Raw genomic sequence first — 15,650 nt, forward strand, 5'->3', positions numbered from 1 at the left:
GCTGCTGACTGCCGGACAAGTTACAGTTTTTGTATATTGAGTGATCTAACAGTTGCCTCGGCGGTGGCCCATTCGCAGATGCAAGCTTTTAACTTACTGACCTATTTTATTTACAGTCCGCCTCTCCCGCTGTGACTCAAGGCGGCTTACAAAATTAGGAAATGAGGTAATAAAAAGGTAATCACCGGACGCCGTGATTAGCTCACGTGGGTGAACGAGGCTCAAGTGACTTGCAATGGGTTGTAGAAACCGACTCTGCCGAACAACATGGTACTGGGAAGAGGAAATCTCTGTCTTTGGTACCTCTGCATCTGTGATGGTCCACTCCCCATCCCGGGGTGTTAAGGGTGTAAGACAATTTCGCACCTGTGAATAAATCGGGGAAAGACTGCACCCCGGAGCCTACGCTAAACATAGAAGACGTGGGAGACTTGGAAGTGAGCCCAGTGGCAGTCAAGGGAGTTTTCCCAAATAAATGCGCTGAAGTCACCGGGCTGGATCCAAACCAGCTTTTCTGCGGGTAAAAAGGGAGGGGGGTTCCCGCTGACCACCCAAAAAAGGTCATGCTGGGGATCGTGGGACCCGCTTGAGCAAAAGGCACTGAGCTGTAGTGAGCAGGAGAATTGGGTCAGACTGAGCGAAAAAGCTGGCTGGATCCATCCCACCAGCCAGATTTGCTCGCGTTGCCGATTTCTCCCCTGTCCCCGCACCATCGCCACCCTTCCCCCTTATTATACCAAAATACTCATTCAAACACCGGCGGTCATAACCGCGGGTTGCTCCCCTCCCCACTCCAACCGGTAGCAAAGACAAAAGCGGATCACGGCTGATTTAACCCCCCCCCCCTTTGTATGAGAGCCCTGGGTGCTCCCCCCCCCTCCTGCCTCCACGAGATGAAGTCTTTGAAGATGGCCAACTTCGTGCCAATAAGTGCCTCCCCCGCTCCTTTGAGCCATATTCAGATGGGAAAACTCTTGCTTGCCAATTGCCATAGAAATCCTAACATACCATGAAGATTGTCCAAGCGCCGAGCCTTCCGTTCTGGCCCAAATTACCTTTGAAGTGGCGCAAGTGGTCAATTTCAACTCTATAGATCGGCTGGAGAACGCGGCGAGAGAAGGAGCCGGGGCGCTGGAAAGCGGCGGACGCCAAGGGGGCAGAAACGTGTTTGGGGCGCCGGCATTGTCCAGCCATCTTTTATCTTTGATATATTTCCCATGAATGATTCATGTCTTGGGGAAGGGTGGGGGGCTGCGGCTTTGTGTCGCCCTTTTCACCAAGAAACTCCATTAGAGAGCGGTAAGTGCCCCCCCCCCCAACACGTTCTCATTCAAGAGCAGGGTAATTTTTTGGGGGGTGGAGGGGTGTATTCTTCAGCCACTCCGAGCAAGTCTTTACAGCCCGTTTGGCGGATGCCACATTTGTACCAGACCTAAGCCCAAGTACACTCCAACTCTTTTGGAGAAGTGGGGGGGGGGGAGTAGCGTTGACATTTGGACGAAAGGCTATTAACCAAAATACCGAGAACAGAGAAACGGGTCCAAGATGGGCTTAAGATTGAAATGTAGGGTAAGGGGGTTGCATCTTCAGTAGATCGTCTCCCTTAATCAGAAAAAAATGTCTTTTGCAGCCTCTCATTTAAATGGCGTTCATATATATTTCATATAATTTCATTAATTTTATAGCAGTTGGTAAACAGAATTTATCCCACCCCCCTTTGTACAGAATCTTAAGGGTCCAGGTACTCCAGCAAGAGAACTTCAACAGCTCACACTGCTTCGAAAGGATTGGTTAGTGCAACCGGCTTTATTCCTTGGTCCTTTACAGGAATTATTTCTATCCATAAATGGATAGAATAACAAAATAAGTGAGGGGGGGGCTCATGCTAAATCTTAAAACAATCCCAGCTGTGAAGGCTGCCTTCAACTGCCTATAGTTGTCTTCAAAGATAGTAGAAAAACAGACTACACGTGACTGCGTATACACACACAAATATAGTGTCTTATATTTTGATGAGTAAGTTTTTCTTTTTCATGCTGTGTGTGTCTACCAGGACACAGATAATGTCTTCTTCTTGACTAGGAAGGTTTCCTCTGAGTATGACTTGACTGAGTAACATGGCAGGAACTGGAGCAAATTCTTCCCCCCCTTCCAACATCTAAGCAGACCTCTAAAGCCACCTGATCCCTTTCTATATTTTTCGTATAAATATGTTTGATGGAGAGATGGGGAAATTATAAAGCACTTGAAGGGCAAACTTGCCAGCCTCTGTTCTTTTAATTTCTCCCATCACAAGAAACCACAAGTAAATATAATAAGAAGTATATTTTATTTTACTTTAACCACTCTTACTTGCTCATGACCAGGTTTACAGGTATATAAGAGGTATTGTATGTTGCAAAAATCTGGGGAGGGGGGAATTGTGTCATCTTGAGGGCACAGCAGACAGTGTGCTAGAACACCCCCCCCCCCATGTAATTCCAAGTCCTATTAAAAACTAAGCAGTTGCATCCAAGTAAATGTATTTTCTGAAGCTATTAGCTCCATAGCAGGCTGCAGTAAACAGTGCAATCTATTTTGTTGGTGGGGGAAGCAAACACATAAATTAAACAGTTTGTTTAAAATCCACAAGTATTTTCTAAAATGAAGATCATCAGAAAATAAATTACCCTTTAAAAGTCCCTATATCATTTCACTGTCTGTTTTGCCCTTGCCATCTGAACGGGCTATGAAAAAGAAAGGAATACAAATCAAACAAACTTTTTAAAAAGTGATGTGTATTCAAGTTCTCATGTAGATATTTATAGATATAGATATTAAAAGGAACGTCCTTTTCTCTGTTCATATAACAATATGATCAGCATATAAAGACTTCCAGATGGACAGCACCATGCACTGTACTAAGAAACAAATATATCTAGAAACTATATAGAATCACCAACACACTGCACAGAAGACATGCAGAAAGGGCCTGTTTTCACATTACATTGTTCATTCAAGTAACTTGGAAAATATGACTTTGTCCCCTTCCCCAACAATCACAGAATCATAGACAATCTATCACCCAAATTGTTAATATTTTTCTTTGGCGTGTCCTGTACTCTTCCAAAAACGAAAGAAAGAAAGAAAGAAAGAAAGAAAGAAAGAAAGAAAGAAAGAAAGAAAGAAAGAAAGAAAGAAAGAAAGAAAGAAAGAAAGAAAGAAAATAAATTAATTCAGCTGTACAAAATAAATCACGTCCACATACAGGTTGTAACAATGACAAGACTATATATCACAGCACACAGACACACACAAAACCCCCAACACGTTTCCACAAGTCTTGGGAATAGATCCTTCCTCAGTGGTCTCTGAGGATAAATTAGTGCTCTTTAGATTATCTGTAGGGCAGTTATGATGAATCAGCATTTTGCATGTGAAGGGTGTCGTACCAGTGGCATCAGAAACAGTCAGTGTTTCACAACCTTACCTTTTAGTAGCTTGGCAGCGGTGTCAAATGTAATCTACACAGCATCTCCCCCACCCTCCATCTATATATATTTACCATAATTTGCTTTCCTTAAAACTGCAGTTCACTTTGGCCATTGGGTATGTTGCATACAAAACATTTCTGGTGATAAAAGTATATCAACTGTATGGTAAAGTACATAAACCATATTTTTTAAAAAAAATTTCACTGAAGGGTAAAAGTTAAAAACAATGTCTTACAGAACTATTGAGTCATTCTAGAATAATAACTCTTTCACCATGGAGACTTTGACATAACAGCGGTGAGGTCTACCACTATAGCCAAGCCCCTGACCCAAACATGCTTACTCAAAAACCCTACAGGTTAATTCACAAGTAAGTTTGTTTAGACTCATGGCTTCTGCTAGAAATAGCATATGCAGACAGACTATCCAATTTAGCCAACCCCGTAGATCAGTCCTGCTAAAATATTGCCTTGTAAGCAAATTCTACCATAAAACCAAGGGCCAGATATTTTTTTAGATAAGATGCTACTTATCCTTAAAAAAAAAACAATAGATCAGTGTCACCACATTATCAGCTTTAAAATACTCCTGTTTCCTTTTAAGATTATAACAAGAGAACAAATTAAGAGAAGCAGTATAAGAAATAAAACAGTAGGAATACATTCTGAAGTATACATATTTGGAAGTCAGTCCTATTGAAATCAATGTGATTTATTTCTGAGTAAACATGTTTAGGAAGGGGGGGGAGGCTCATAGAAGGAACTTTGACAAGAATGTTCAACATTGTTTTAAAAATCATTCATAGGTTAGATCTGCAAAAGCTCATTTCCATGGAAACCAGTTTCATTTCCAACAATGGACCAATATACAGTGTAAGGATTTTAGCGCTAATTAGTGAAACTAAGATTTTTGTCTTTGATTTTATTGAATTGCCAACTGCAACCGGAGGAGGGTCTTTAGGCATTTATTTTGCAGACATTAGTGAAATCTGAACAATTAAATTTTCAAAGGCAGTAAAAGTCTGAGTGCGTAAACATCTAGGATCTGGATTTTAATGCAAGATATGAACCGGGAATTTCATAGATGGAGGTTGGGGAGGCAGAGGGCTGGCCGAATGTACCTTTTGGCATGGGAGGCAAGCTAAGCAAGCCTGCGCCTGGCCTAGGGAAAGCCCATCCAATACCGAGTTGCATTCATTAAGACACTTCACTTCCCAATTTCATTCTGGAAAAACAATTGCGTGGGAATTGCCAGCATATGCAGTGCTTCAATTTCCCTGACACCTCCCTTAGATTTGCACAAATGCAGGTTGGATCATCTATAGTCCAGCTTGGTAGGTTTTTCTAAAGATTCTTCCTTTTAATTAAAAAAAAAGGCAAGTCCAATGTCTTAATTAAATTAATTACACATACAAACACCATAGGGTTTCATATATGGAATAAATAGCCGAGTTCACCAAGACGGCACGCGTGTGCCACCTCTCTCTCAATTTTAATGAATAGTTCTGGTGTCAGAGTTCCTATAAGTCTCTTCCTCCTCCTCCTCTTCCTCCTCAGAAGATGTGGCATTACTAGATGGCGTATGGAGGTGGTTGGGTACCCCAGTGGCCTGGCAAACGTACCATTCGTTGAGGTTGGTAACCTGAGGAGAAAGGTTGGCCGGGCGGCTCCTGCCCGAGTCCTGGAGGGGGGACAGAGGGGCCCCCAGTGGTGTCCCCGTGGGCTGCAAGCCATGAGGTACTGGGGGTGGAGAAGGTGGGGGTGATTTGCAGTGGATCTTCATGTGTTTGCGCAAGGAGCTGGGGTGTGTGTAGGACTTGTCACAACCTCTGACTTTGCAGAAATATGGCTTATCACTTGTGTGGACATGGGAGTGTTTTTTTCTGTCGCTGCTGTTAGCGAATTTCCTGTCGCAGCCATCAAACTCGCATTTGAAAGGCTTCTCTCCTGAAAGAAAGAAAAATATCTGTAATATACTTCCTTATGAAAGAAAAGGAAGAAAACTCATCTTTTTGTACTTTATTGGCCAAATAACTATTCGGGGAAAAAACGAACAGAAAGGCTTAGTTATGCCTTATAGAACAAGGGCCCAGATGAGAAATCTGACATTGGTTCCGTCCTTCCTGTGTATAATATATTTCTCTTTTCCAGAATTTTTTTTTAATGTGGCTGTAAGAAATACAGGGCGAGAGTGGGGAGGTTTAAATTCATCTTCAAAATGCATTGCGTCCTTTTTTTTAAAAGTCATATTTTGTAAATCCCGATCTGTGTGCCAGAACTTCAGACATCTGGGACAATGGAGACGTCTCTTCTTATTCCATGCCCAGATTTCTCTTCCAAATGAAAATTTTAAGGGATGGATTAGGGAGGGGGGAGAGAGAAAGAAGGCTTACACATCAATACATGGAATTGGCTTTGTCTCCAGACAAACCTATACTGTCATAATCCCTTCCTGGTGGCTTGCAGAAATAAAAGCAACACCTGTTTAAACACATTTCTCCCCTCTCTCTCTTTTTTGGTTTGCATTTTTACAACCTTGGCGGGGGGGGGGAGGGGAGAGGCCCCCCCTTCTGTCTTTACTTTCAAGCAAGCCCATCCTACCCATTCCAAGAGGAAGGTCCCAGAATAACAACAAGCGGCCAGTTGCCAGGACTGGAGCTCTTTACCTGAGGCTAGTTTAGGACTGGAAACCGATCTCAAATCTGTTGAATGCTGAGTTTAACTGTACACCTTGGTACCTCCTGCCTTTACCTCTGGTTTACCAACCAACCTTACTGGCTCCCCTGCTTCATGCAATACCAGGGTTTGCTACGCAGACATCTCTGGGGTGGGATAAGACCTCTTTCTTAAGCTTCTTAAAGCGGCGAGGTGTCTTGTTGCTAGGACACAAGAGCAGGGAGTCGGCTCCCTCCCTTTCAAAAAGTATACATTTTTTTTAAAAAACACAGAAGTGAATTTTGAAGGATGCATTTCCTTGTAGATACACCCACTCAGTGGTCCTCCTGCCTTCATACAGATTTTTTTGAGTCTACGTTGGCCCGGTTCTTCAGGCAGCTCCATCTTGTGCTTATTCAGTAAGAAACACGGTGTACGCTTGGATTACCAAGGCAAAGCCTTTTCAGAAGTGAATCCCAAGAGGACTTCCTCCCAGAAAAGCATGCTTGGCCTGGCCCCGGCAGAGAGAGCCGAGCTCTCGCCCGTTTACTCTTGGGAAGCTCCTGGATTTCACTGATCCCGCCCTTTTGCCTGTACTGGCCCCCAAGCAACATCCTCCTTCGGGCCCTCTGGCCGCTAGAAAACATTTCCGAGGCTTCAGGTATAACCCGCCCCTCCAAGTCAAGCGAAAGCGACACCCTGTTAAGAGGGAGATGCTGAAATGGATGGATGCAAACCTCCAAAGCTCCTGCGAAGTTCGAGCTCCGCGTCCCCGCCCTGGGCCTCGGGGCAGCCAGCCTTCCAGGCTCCCCGGCGGAAACATTCCCAGGCAGCGGTGGAAGGCGCCTCCTTGCTAGAGATTTTGGAGAAAGGCCGGGTTCACACGTGCAGTCGCGCCTGCCCCGGAGCTGCCCGGCTTGCCTGCTTCTCTACCTGGGCCTGGCCCGTCTTAATCTTCCGAAGGCCTCTCTTAAGGGGATTCCTCGGGGCGTCTTCGGCCTCGTCCCTCGAACCACTTTGCCCCCCCCCCCCCCGCCATCCCCGCTACACTCCGCGGAAAGACACGCGGGAAACCTTCCTCTGTTCCCCCGGCCGAGCAAAAGCCTGGCCGGCTCCCTCGGAGGTCGCCTCCTGCAAGCCCGCCCGCGCCATTCCGCCCCCGGAGCCAGCCTCTCGCAGGGTCGCTCCCTTCGCCGGGCTTGCAACGCAGGGCGGCCGGGAGGCAAGAGCCGAGCGAGGCCGCGGGGAAGAGGAGAGGCCTTGGAAGGCAAGCGAGCGAGGCAGGCCGGCAGCTTCGCTTTGGGCTGCGGGGAAACCGCGTCCTCCAAACCAAGAAAGAACATTTACTACGCAGGAAGCAGAAATAGTGCGGGGGGGCGGGGGGCGTTAAACTTCGCCTCCGCGTCGGCCTCCCAGTTCACTCTCATTCGCTCCGGGCGAGCAGCGGGCAGAAGGCCTTCAAATGGTTGGGCTGGCGAACTTTTTAACGTTTGGATTTAAAAAGTGCCGCCCCATCGGCGAGCTTACTCCGGAGTTCAGCCCGCGTTAGTCAGCGGCTCACCTGCCCGGCCCACGCCCCAGTCGAGCCAACTGACTCCCAGGGACTCGCTGGCTCCCTGCCGAGCCTCTCCGCTTGCCTCCGCGCAACGGGCGGGCCCGGCCTCGACCTCGGCCTCCTCTGGGCGCAGCTGGCCAGGCAGGCGACGGAAGAAGTCTTCTCGCCGGCGGCGCCCGGCGCTCCTTCGCCCCCAGGCATGAGGCTTCCACGCCCGGGCCGCTCCTCCGCCTGAGCCTCAGGGGTAGGGCGAGGAGGCGCCTCCGACGGGCAGCCGGCTCGGATGGGAGCGGAGCGCCAGGAGCTCGGCCGAGGGGCGGCCTGCCAGAGGCGGTGGCTGCAGAACCCGCCCGACCCGCTGCGGACTCTTGCAGGCCACCACGTGGCGGCCCCAGCGGTGAGGCCAGGCCAGGCCAGGCCAGGCCAGGCCAGGCCTCGACCTTGGGGGCTCCGCAGAAGGAGCCTGGTCGGGGACAACACTGGGAGACGAGCTTGCCGGGAAGGCAGGGGAAACTGCGAGGCCCACAGGGCTCCTCCCTGCGCCAGGACTTTGGACCTCTAAAGCTGTCCCTCCCCCTTTGGCCCGACACCTCCAGGCACCAGAGAGGGGGCGAGGCCAGCCGATCCCCTCCGCCCCCTCCACAGAACCGCTGAGTCTGTACCCCTTCCAAGGCCCAGGGGTCCACTGGAACACGGGCCAACCGGGGATGGGGAGCGGCGCAGCGAAGTGGGAAGGAGGTCCAAGACAAAGTTTAGAAAGTGGGCGCAGGAAAAGCGAAGCGGGCTCTGCCCCCCTTCCCCAAAAATACAACAGGGGTTTCCTCCTCTCCGGCCAGGCAGGGCCACCCGTGCCGCCTCTGGCTCTCCTAGGACGAGGACAGAAACTGGACCGAGCTTGCAGCAACTTGGCCACCGGCACGGCGGGTTTCTCCGCCCGCGGGACAAACGCCCTCCCCTCCTCCTGCATCTACAGGGGGCTGCTGAATGCACACGCAGCTGGGCTTGGTCCGACAGATCCCCTCCCTCCATTGAAAAATCGACCCTTCTGCCGGCCAGGACCCATTTGCTTTGGCGTTTGAACTGCACCTCGCCCGACTCTCTCGCTCTCTCCCCCCCCCTTGCAACAACACGTAATAAATCATGAAAAACAATTAAGCGGCGCCCCCTCCATCCCGGCCCCCTCCCTATAAATAGCCTCCGGTGGATAATATCTGTCCGCACACAACTATAAATCTCAACTGCCTTTTAAGCTAAGCCAAAAGGCCAGTTGCAAATCAAAACCAAGCTGTTAAAAAAAACCCGCCATAAACAAGATCAGTGCGGAGGTGAGTGGGACGGGGAATTCCCTCCTTCGTGCGCACAGGCACACCCGTGTCGCTTTCGCTTCCTTTCAGTGGCCGCCCAAGAGCCGCGATGGAAAATGCGTGGTAAAAGTTTCCCTTTCAAACAACGCATATCTCTGCACCAATAGCCGCAGCGCAGGCCGTCAAAGTTTATAAAAGCAGGAAAAAACAGGTGGGCCCAGAGCCTCCACATCCGCTCCGCGAAGATTCTCCCTGGACTCTCCTCACACCACTCGCACCCCAATGAAAGCAAACGCATGACCAAGAACGACCCCCCCCCAACGCCGGCATCATGTCCCCCCAGACCCCCTTCGTTTGTAGTCGGGACGTCCTTTCGCTTACCCCCCCCCCCATTGTTTAACTCCTCCCCATCTGGCGAAAAACTGCCGCTTACCAACAAAACTGTTTTCTTCCTGAAAGACCCTCCCCTCCCCCCACGAACAATCTAGAGGGGCAGAAACAAGCTGTTTGGACGGTGGGAGGGAAAGGGGAGACGGCAAGGGGGGTCCTTCTTCCCCTGTTCTCCCCCCCCCCCCCGACGGCCAGCGCAACAGCCAGCCGCGCTTCTCGCTTGAGTTTCCAGCCAAACCCCGGCCCGGCCCGCTGCAGAGGCCCGCGGCCTGCCCCCCAGCCAGCCCCGGAGCTGGAGCAACCTTTTCCCGGGGAGGGGAGCAGGCCCGGGCCCACTTCTTGGGGGCCGATCGGCGGAGGGGGAGGCTGGCGGGCCGGGCGCGCACCCACCTGTGTGCGTCCGCTTGTGGATCTTGAGGTTCTCGGAGCGGGCGAAGACCTTGCCGCAGCCGGGGAAGGGGCAGGGGAAGGGCTTCTCGCCGGTGTGCACGCGGATGTGGTTGATGAGCTTGTACTTGGCCTTGAAGGGCTTCCCCAGGCGCGGGCACTCCTCCCAGAGGCACACGTGGCTGCTCTGCTCTGGCCCGCCGACGTGCTCCACCGTGACGTGGCCCACCAGCTCGGGCATGCTGCCGTAGGTCTGCGCGCAGGGCGGCGCCGGCGCCTCCCGCCACTTGCAGATCAGCTCCTGCTTCACCGGCGGCCGCATGTAGCGCAGGAAGGCGGCGGCCGTGGCGGCGGCGGCGGCGGCCTGCTGGTGGTGCGCCGGGGCGGCGCGGGGCGCCGGGGAAGCCAACAGGGCGGGCGCCGCCTGTTGCTGCTGCTGCTGCTGTTGCTGCTGCAGGGCCGCCAGGTAGGCCGGCGGCGCGGGCCCGAAGGGCGCCTCGGGGCCGGCCCGCCCGAAGAGCTCGGCCGCCGCCGCCGCCACGGCCAGCCCCAGGCGCATCTGCCCGTTGAGCGGCGGCGGCGGCGGCGGGGGCTCGGGCAGAGGCGGGAAGAGCGCGGCGGCCGCGGCCTCGCCCCCCGCCGCGTACGTGCCGGCCGAGGAGATGAACATGGGCGAGCTGGCCGGGGGCTGCGCCTGCTGCTCGGCCCGCTCCCGGCGCAGCGCGAAGGAGGCGGCGGCGGCGAAGGGGCTCTCCGGGCCCAGCTTGAGCGCCGCCGCCGCCGCCACGTGCTCGGGCCCGAAGGGGGCGGCGGCGGCCGGGTCGGAGGCGCCCACGTCGCCCGGGTGCGGGTGGGGGAAGCCGCCGCCGCCTCCGGCGTGCAGGGCGGCCAGGTCGGCCAGGCGCAGGCCGGGGCTCCGCTTGCAGCCCAGCGCCGGCTCCATGGCGCCGCAGCCCGGCCGCCCCGCGGGGCCCGCCGCCCGGCTCGCCCTGCCCGCCGCCGCCGCCTTGGCCGACATGGAGCGCCGGCGCGGCTCTTTAACTTCTTTTGTCTGCCGGCCGGGCCGGCTCGGCGGCCGCTTCCATCCTCTCCCCGCTCTGGCCTCCAGCGATTGGCAGAGCGCTCGGCACATTTGAGCGGCGCGGTTGGGAACCAGAGTTTGGAAATGTGCGCGGGTGGGATTGGAGGGAGCGCCGTGATTGGCAGAGGCCAGGGCCGCGCGATTGGCTCCCATTCAGGCCGGGCGCCCAGCGGGGATCCGCCCTCGCGCGCCCCCTCCTCCCCGCCCCCCTCCCGCCAAAAGTTTCACTCGGAGGACGTGCGGGGGGGGGGCGCCCGGCTGGCCGCGGAAGGAGTGCCAAGGCGGGCAGCGGCGTGCCAGGGCCAGGCGCGGGTGGCACGCTTCTTGGGAGGGGGCGGCCGCGCCCTGGCGCACAGGCGCCTGCCAGAGAGCCCGGCTTCCCAGCCACCCGGGGCAGGCTGCCTGACAAGTTCCTTTTGTTTCGCCGCGACCGGGCCTCCCCTGCTCGGTTGGAGGCTGCTGGCACGACGGACTTCAGCTCTTAGATATATCATTCCTTGAAGCGCCGTGCATGTATCCTCGGAAACGTTATATACGCTTATGGGTGTTAGGTAAAATGGTGCCCCCCTCCGTCGCGGATCTGCAGCCTAAATGCCATAGAGATCACATTTCTAAAGACCCGGCGGGCGATCCGGGTCCAACAGCACCTTGAAGACCAACGACATTTCCAAGGCGCGAGCTTTCAAGGGTCAGAGCTTGCACTTCTAACGGTGTCTGACTAAGGCGGCTTTGGCTCTCGAAAGCTCATAAAGTTGGTCTCGGAGGTGCTCCTGGAGCCGTATCTTACTCTCCGACTGCAGACCAATACAGACCCGAAGCAATACAGCCGGAAGGCGCGCAGCCTGGAATTCTGCGGGGAAGCCACCGCGGCGCAACTTGGGCTCAACGCGGGTCCCGGAGTGTCACTTTCTGCCGCGCTTCCTTCTTGCAGTAATGATAAACGATGCGTCACAACGACTTCGTTTTACGCGACCAAGGGGAGCGCCTGGACAGAAAAAGACAGCCAGCCACCCTTCAAAGCAACGTTGCTCCGGCCAAATCTGTGTTCAGGATTGTCAGGAGGGGCTTCCATCCTTTTCAAAGACCAGCGCTTCCGAGGGACTTACTCCCGAGTAAAGATGCTTTCGTTTCGGGCTGCGAGGGGAGGGTCTTTACCGGAACTGCGGCCCAAAACCGAATTGCCTGGAAGTAAACTCCGCGGAAACTAGTTGGGGGAAAGTCAGCTCTGGGTTGCGAGCCCTCCCCAAGCCCCCACGTTTGGCGCTCGACTTCCACCTCTTGGGAGCGGAGCTTAGACTGGGAGGGACCATTGGGGTGCCCCGCGCGAAACTCCCCTTTGTGTTGCTGCCTGGACGGAGAGGCTGTGAAACGCCTCTCCATTCGGGCAGAGGCCAGGACTGGGGTGCAGCGGCCGGAGAGGTGCGAGGCCAGCGAGCTCAGCCGCTGCTCTTCCCCTCCTGGACAGCAGAGCCAAGTTGCTCCTGGAGGGGAGAAAACGAATTCGCTTTGGGGGGAGTTTTCGTCTCAAATGACGAAATCTCGCCGCAGACGTCAGATCCGCCTCTTCGCTCCTCTCGCAGCTCAGTGAAACCAAATGGTGGATCAGTCCGCTAAAAAGGGATGGGAGGTCGGGACCTGCAAGAGTCTCCGAGTTTTCCGGAACTCTCCGGTCCCGTTTAGGCCGGAGATGCTTTTATAGCTGGGAAAACCTCTGGGCGCTTTTGGCAAGCGGGAGGGAGGACTTGTCTGCCAGCGGTTACAGGTGGAGGGAAACGCTGCAAGTTTCCTGCGTGAGTCTTAGTGGTAGCTGGAGGGCTTTCCTAAAACCTGTCCGGCCAAGAACAGGCGGGAGACTGCCGCCCCGATCCTCAGCATTTTTACATTGCTGTAAGACGGAGCAGGAAGTGCCAACAAACTTGGCACCGAGTGGGCGCATTTAGCAGGAAAATAGTTACACCATTTTGTGAACTAGACGCCCTCATTCACTGACTAGCCGTCGGTTTTGTTCCAGCGCCGAAGCGACGAGGAGGAAGTTTGCTTCCTCGTCCCCCACCCCTTTGCAAACAGACTGCAGAACGGAATTCGGTGTCCGCAGCAGAAGCCGGCCCTGCAAGCGGAACCGCCCAGCGCGCTTCCCATCCCATCCCGAGGAGTTCTGGGGGCGGCGTTCGCTCCGGATTCTACGCTGCGCGCTAAATGGGAAAGGCTGGCTTTTTGGCAAAGGGGGTCCCAGCAGTAGTTCCGCGCCTAATTCGAAACAGACGTTGAGGACGTGAAACCGCTCCCAAGCCAATTCCAGCGTTCTCCGTACCTCTAACAAACAGGCGGCAAGACGGCCCGTCTGTTTAAATCTAGCGAGCGAGCGAGAGGGGGGGGGGGGTTATAGAAATGGCGCGAAGGCTGCCAGCAACTTTCTAGCTAGCCTTTAGGGGTGAAAAGTCGCACGAAGCAGTCAATTCGTCCTGAATGCATTTCTTTGACTTCTGGGCGGAAATCTTGGGGGCCTCCCGTGAGGTCCCCTACCAAGAAACAACACAGACCGATGTCCTCGTCTCAACCACATCTGGCCCTGATACACACACACTGACACGCACACCCCTCTGTCACACAAACACACACACGCATTCGCCTCACACTCTCAAGCTGGTTCAACACAACGCCCTTTGCTCCAGAAGCGAACCCTAGGCTGAGATTCTTAGGGAGACTATAGACTTTTTAAAAAGCTGCCTTTCAAGTTCGAATATTTTCGAATACAACGAAAACTCTTGGAAAATTTCAAAAAAAAAGGTGGTGGTCTTCTTCCTTATTGCTTTATTGTTTTCCCTTGAGTTCTCCCGACATTCCAATTGAATTCCCTAGTTCTCTGCTTAAAGGGGGGAGGGGGGACGCGCACAGAGGCCAAGCTGCGGAGGCAGCTATGTGGTACCTCGTCCTGGCCTCGGTGTACACGTCTTGTTCAACGCAGCGTGATATGGATCTGTCATCGATTTAGTACGTCTTAATTCAAATATACCCCCCTGATCAATTCCCTTGTTTTATGGGTACTAAATAGTGGATAGATGGGGCAGCTTAGATTCTCACACACGATTTAAACGCCTTTTCATGGGATTAAACGGGATGCTTTCGGACAACCTGGAGGCTTCGTGCAGTAGAGTATTGGTAATATGAAAGTACGGGATTTCCATTCACCCCCGTATCAACGGCGGGCCATAGGCAAGTCTAAAGCATGCCTCTTTTTCGCAGGAGGTTTGCCGCCTTCGAACCCCTAAACACAGGTCAGGTGTAAATCAGTGGTCCTACTGAAGCCCCATTGATATCAATGGCACAACTCCACTGAAATCAATGGGCTCCAGTAGCGTGCATGGGTGCCTGCGCGCCCCGCCTGTTTCCTACATATGGGTCGTTGCAGTATCTGAACCGAGGTGCAGCTAGACGCGCGTCCTTTCTTACTAGGACTGTGGTGAGCCGCAGTTCCGAAGTACCTGTTATTCCGAGCCAGTGAGCAAATACAGTCTCTGCTCGGAACAAGTCAACCTACTATGTCTGGGAGCGCTTCTTTTTCTCCTCCCATCCCTTTACTTGTCGGTTTCTCTCCCCTCCAAACCCGTCTCTGCTTTGTTTTGTGTGTGTGTGTGTTTTAATCAGTTCACGGCACGTTTAGTGAATCAGCTCTCCAGAGTTCGTGTTTTTGTTTGTTCGCCGCTTAAGGCATTTGTTTGACGGCGGCATTATGCAAATATATGCTAATGATCATGAAGCCCATTTGCAAGTAGTTGTCTTTAGTGCACACATGTTATTGATATTTAGGGGGAGGGGACGGTATTCCAGAAGAGGGGAAATGCCTTCTGGGGAACAATTAAAACGAGAGAGCAATTAACAGCTTTTCTCAAGAAGTCCCCCCCCCCCTTTTCAGAAAGATTTGCCAGCAGAGCAGGAAAAAAGTCTTCACTCAGAGACATAGGCAAACAAACCTCCCTCGCAAAATAAAGGACTGACTGGAGCAAACATACCTAGGAAACATTTTAGGTTTCCTATGATCCTATGGATATACACACAATTAAAATGCATCATGCATCTGACGAAGAGAACTGTGATTCTCGAAAGCTTATGCTTCAGTAAAGTTGGTTAGTCTTAAAGGTGCTACTGGACTCTGTACTATTTTGCTACTACAGACTAACACGGCCAACTCCTCTGGATCTATACCCAGGTTGCAATCCTTTGCATAGGATCGTGGGCAGCCCCATCTTTACTAGAAGGCGGGTTTGATTGAAATGAGTAGAAGTGACACCCAGGAAAAGGCATTTCGGGGAAAAGCTTTTCCAGGAGGGCATCCGGAATGCTCCCTTCTTCGGGCTGGGAGCTTTGCGCGCTTAAGGTTTCCCAGTCCTTCCGACCCAGCGCATCAGGCCGCCCAGAGGGAGAAGCGACAAACGTCTTTCTCCCTGGGGGAAGGTGATCGACGAAGTCACCAATTCTCCCTGGCCCGTTTAGCTGCCTTGCTTGTTCAAATCCCAGGGCGGCAGAACTGGACAGTCGCGTCCCCCTCGTTTGCCCCTTCCGATGACCCCGTCAATCAGGCGCGGGGAGGGGGGCTGCCTGGTTGGCTTTCGGCGACCGGGACAGATGATTGCCAAAAGGGGGAAAGGGGTGGCTGTGGGTGGCTGTGGGTGGCTGCAGGAGGAAAAGGAAGAAGGCCAATCGGGAAGGGAAGTGAGGGGAGGGACGGGTGGAAGGCAGCCGCTTCCACTTCCCGGTCCTTCTGGGGCTGCGACGGGGCTCCGAAGCCCAGGCTGTGGCATCGCCCGG

At 53.3% G+C, this 15,650-nt stretch overlaps 1 protein-coding gene across 1 annotated transcript; it reads right to left on the reverse strand.

Annotated features, from left to right (window-relative positions):
- Positions 1–4,964: 4,964 nt before the first annotated feature.
- ZIC5 (Zic family member 5) lies at positions 4,965–10,997 on the reverse strand. Its single transcript, XM_054974362.1, has 2 exons — positions 9,767–10,997; positions 4,965–5,419 (listed from the first exon to the last, which is right to left on the reverse strand). The coding sequence occupies exons 1-2, from the start codon at positions 10,995–10,997 to the stop codon at positions 4,965–4,967; spliced, it is 1,686 nt and encodes a 561-aa protein (XP_054830337.1).
- Between the last annotated feature and the right edge of the window lie 4,653 nt (positions 10,998–15,650).

Source organism: Eublepharis macularius, chromosome 3 (genome assembly GCF_028583425.1).
Source record: "Eublepharis macularius isolate TG4126 chromosome 3, MPM_Emac_v1.0, whole genome shotgun sequence".
Classification (NCBI taxonomy): Eukaryota; Metazoa; Chordata; class Lepidosauria; order Squamata; family Eublepharidae; genus Eublepharis; species Eublepharis macularius.

What these genes read in the sequence shown, in the direction of transcription:
- ZIC5 (XM_054974362.1), bottom strand. Translation starts at nt 10,997, where the DNA reads ATGGGAGCCAATCGCGCGGCCCTGGCCTCTGCCAATCACGGCGCTCCC. An exon ending in CCACAAGCGGACGCACACAG is followed by an intron (nt 5,420 to 9,766) that starts GTGGGTGCGCGC and finishes TCTTTCTTTCAG; the next exon opens with GAGAGAAGCCTTTCAAATGC.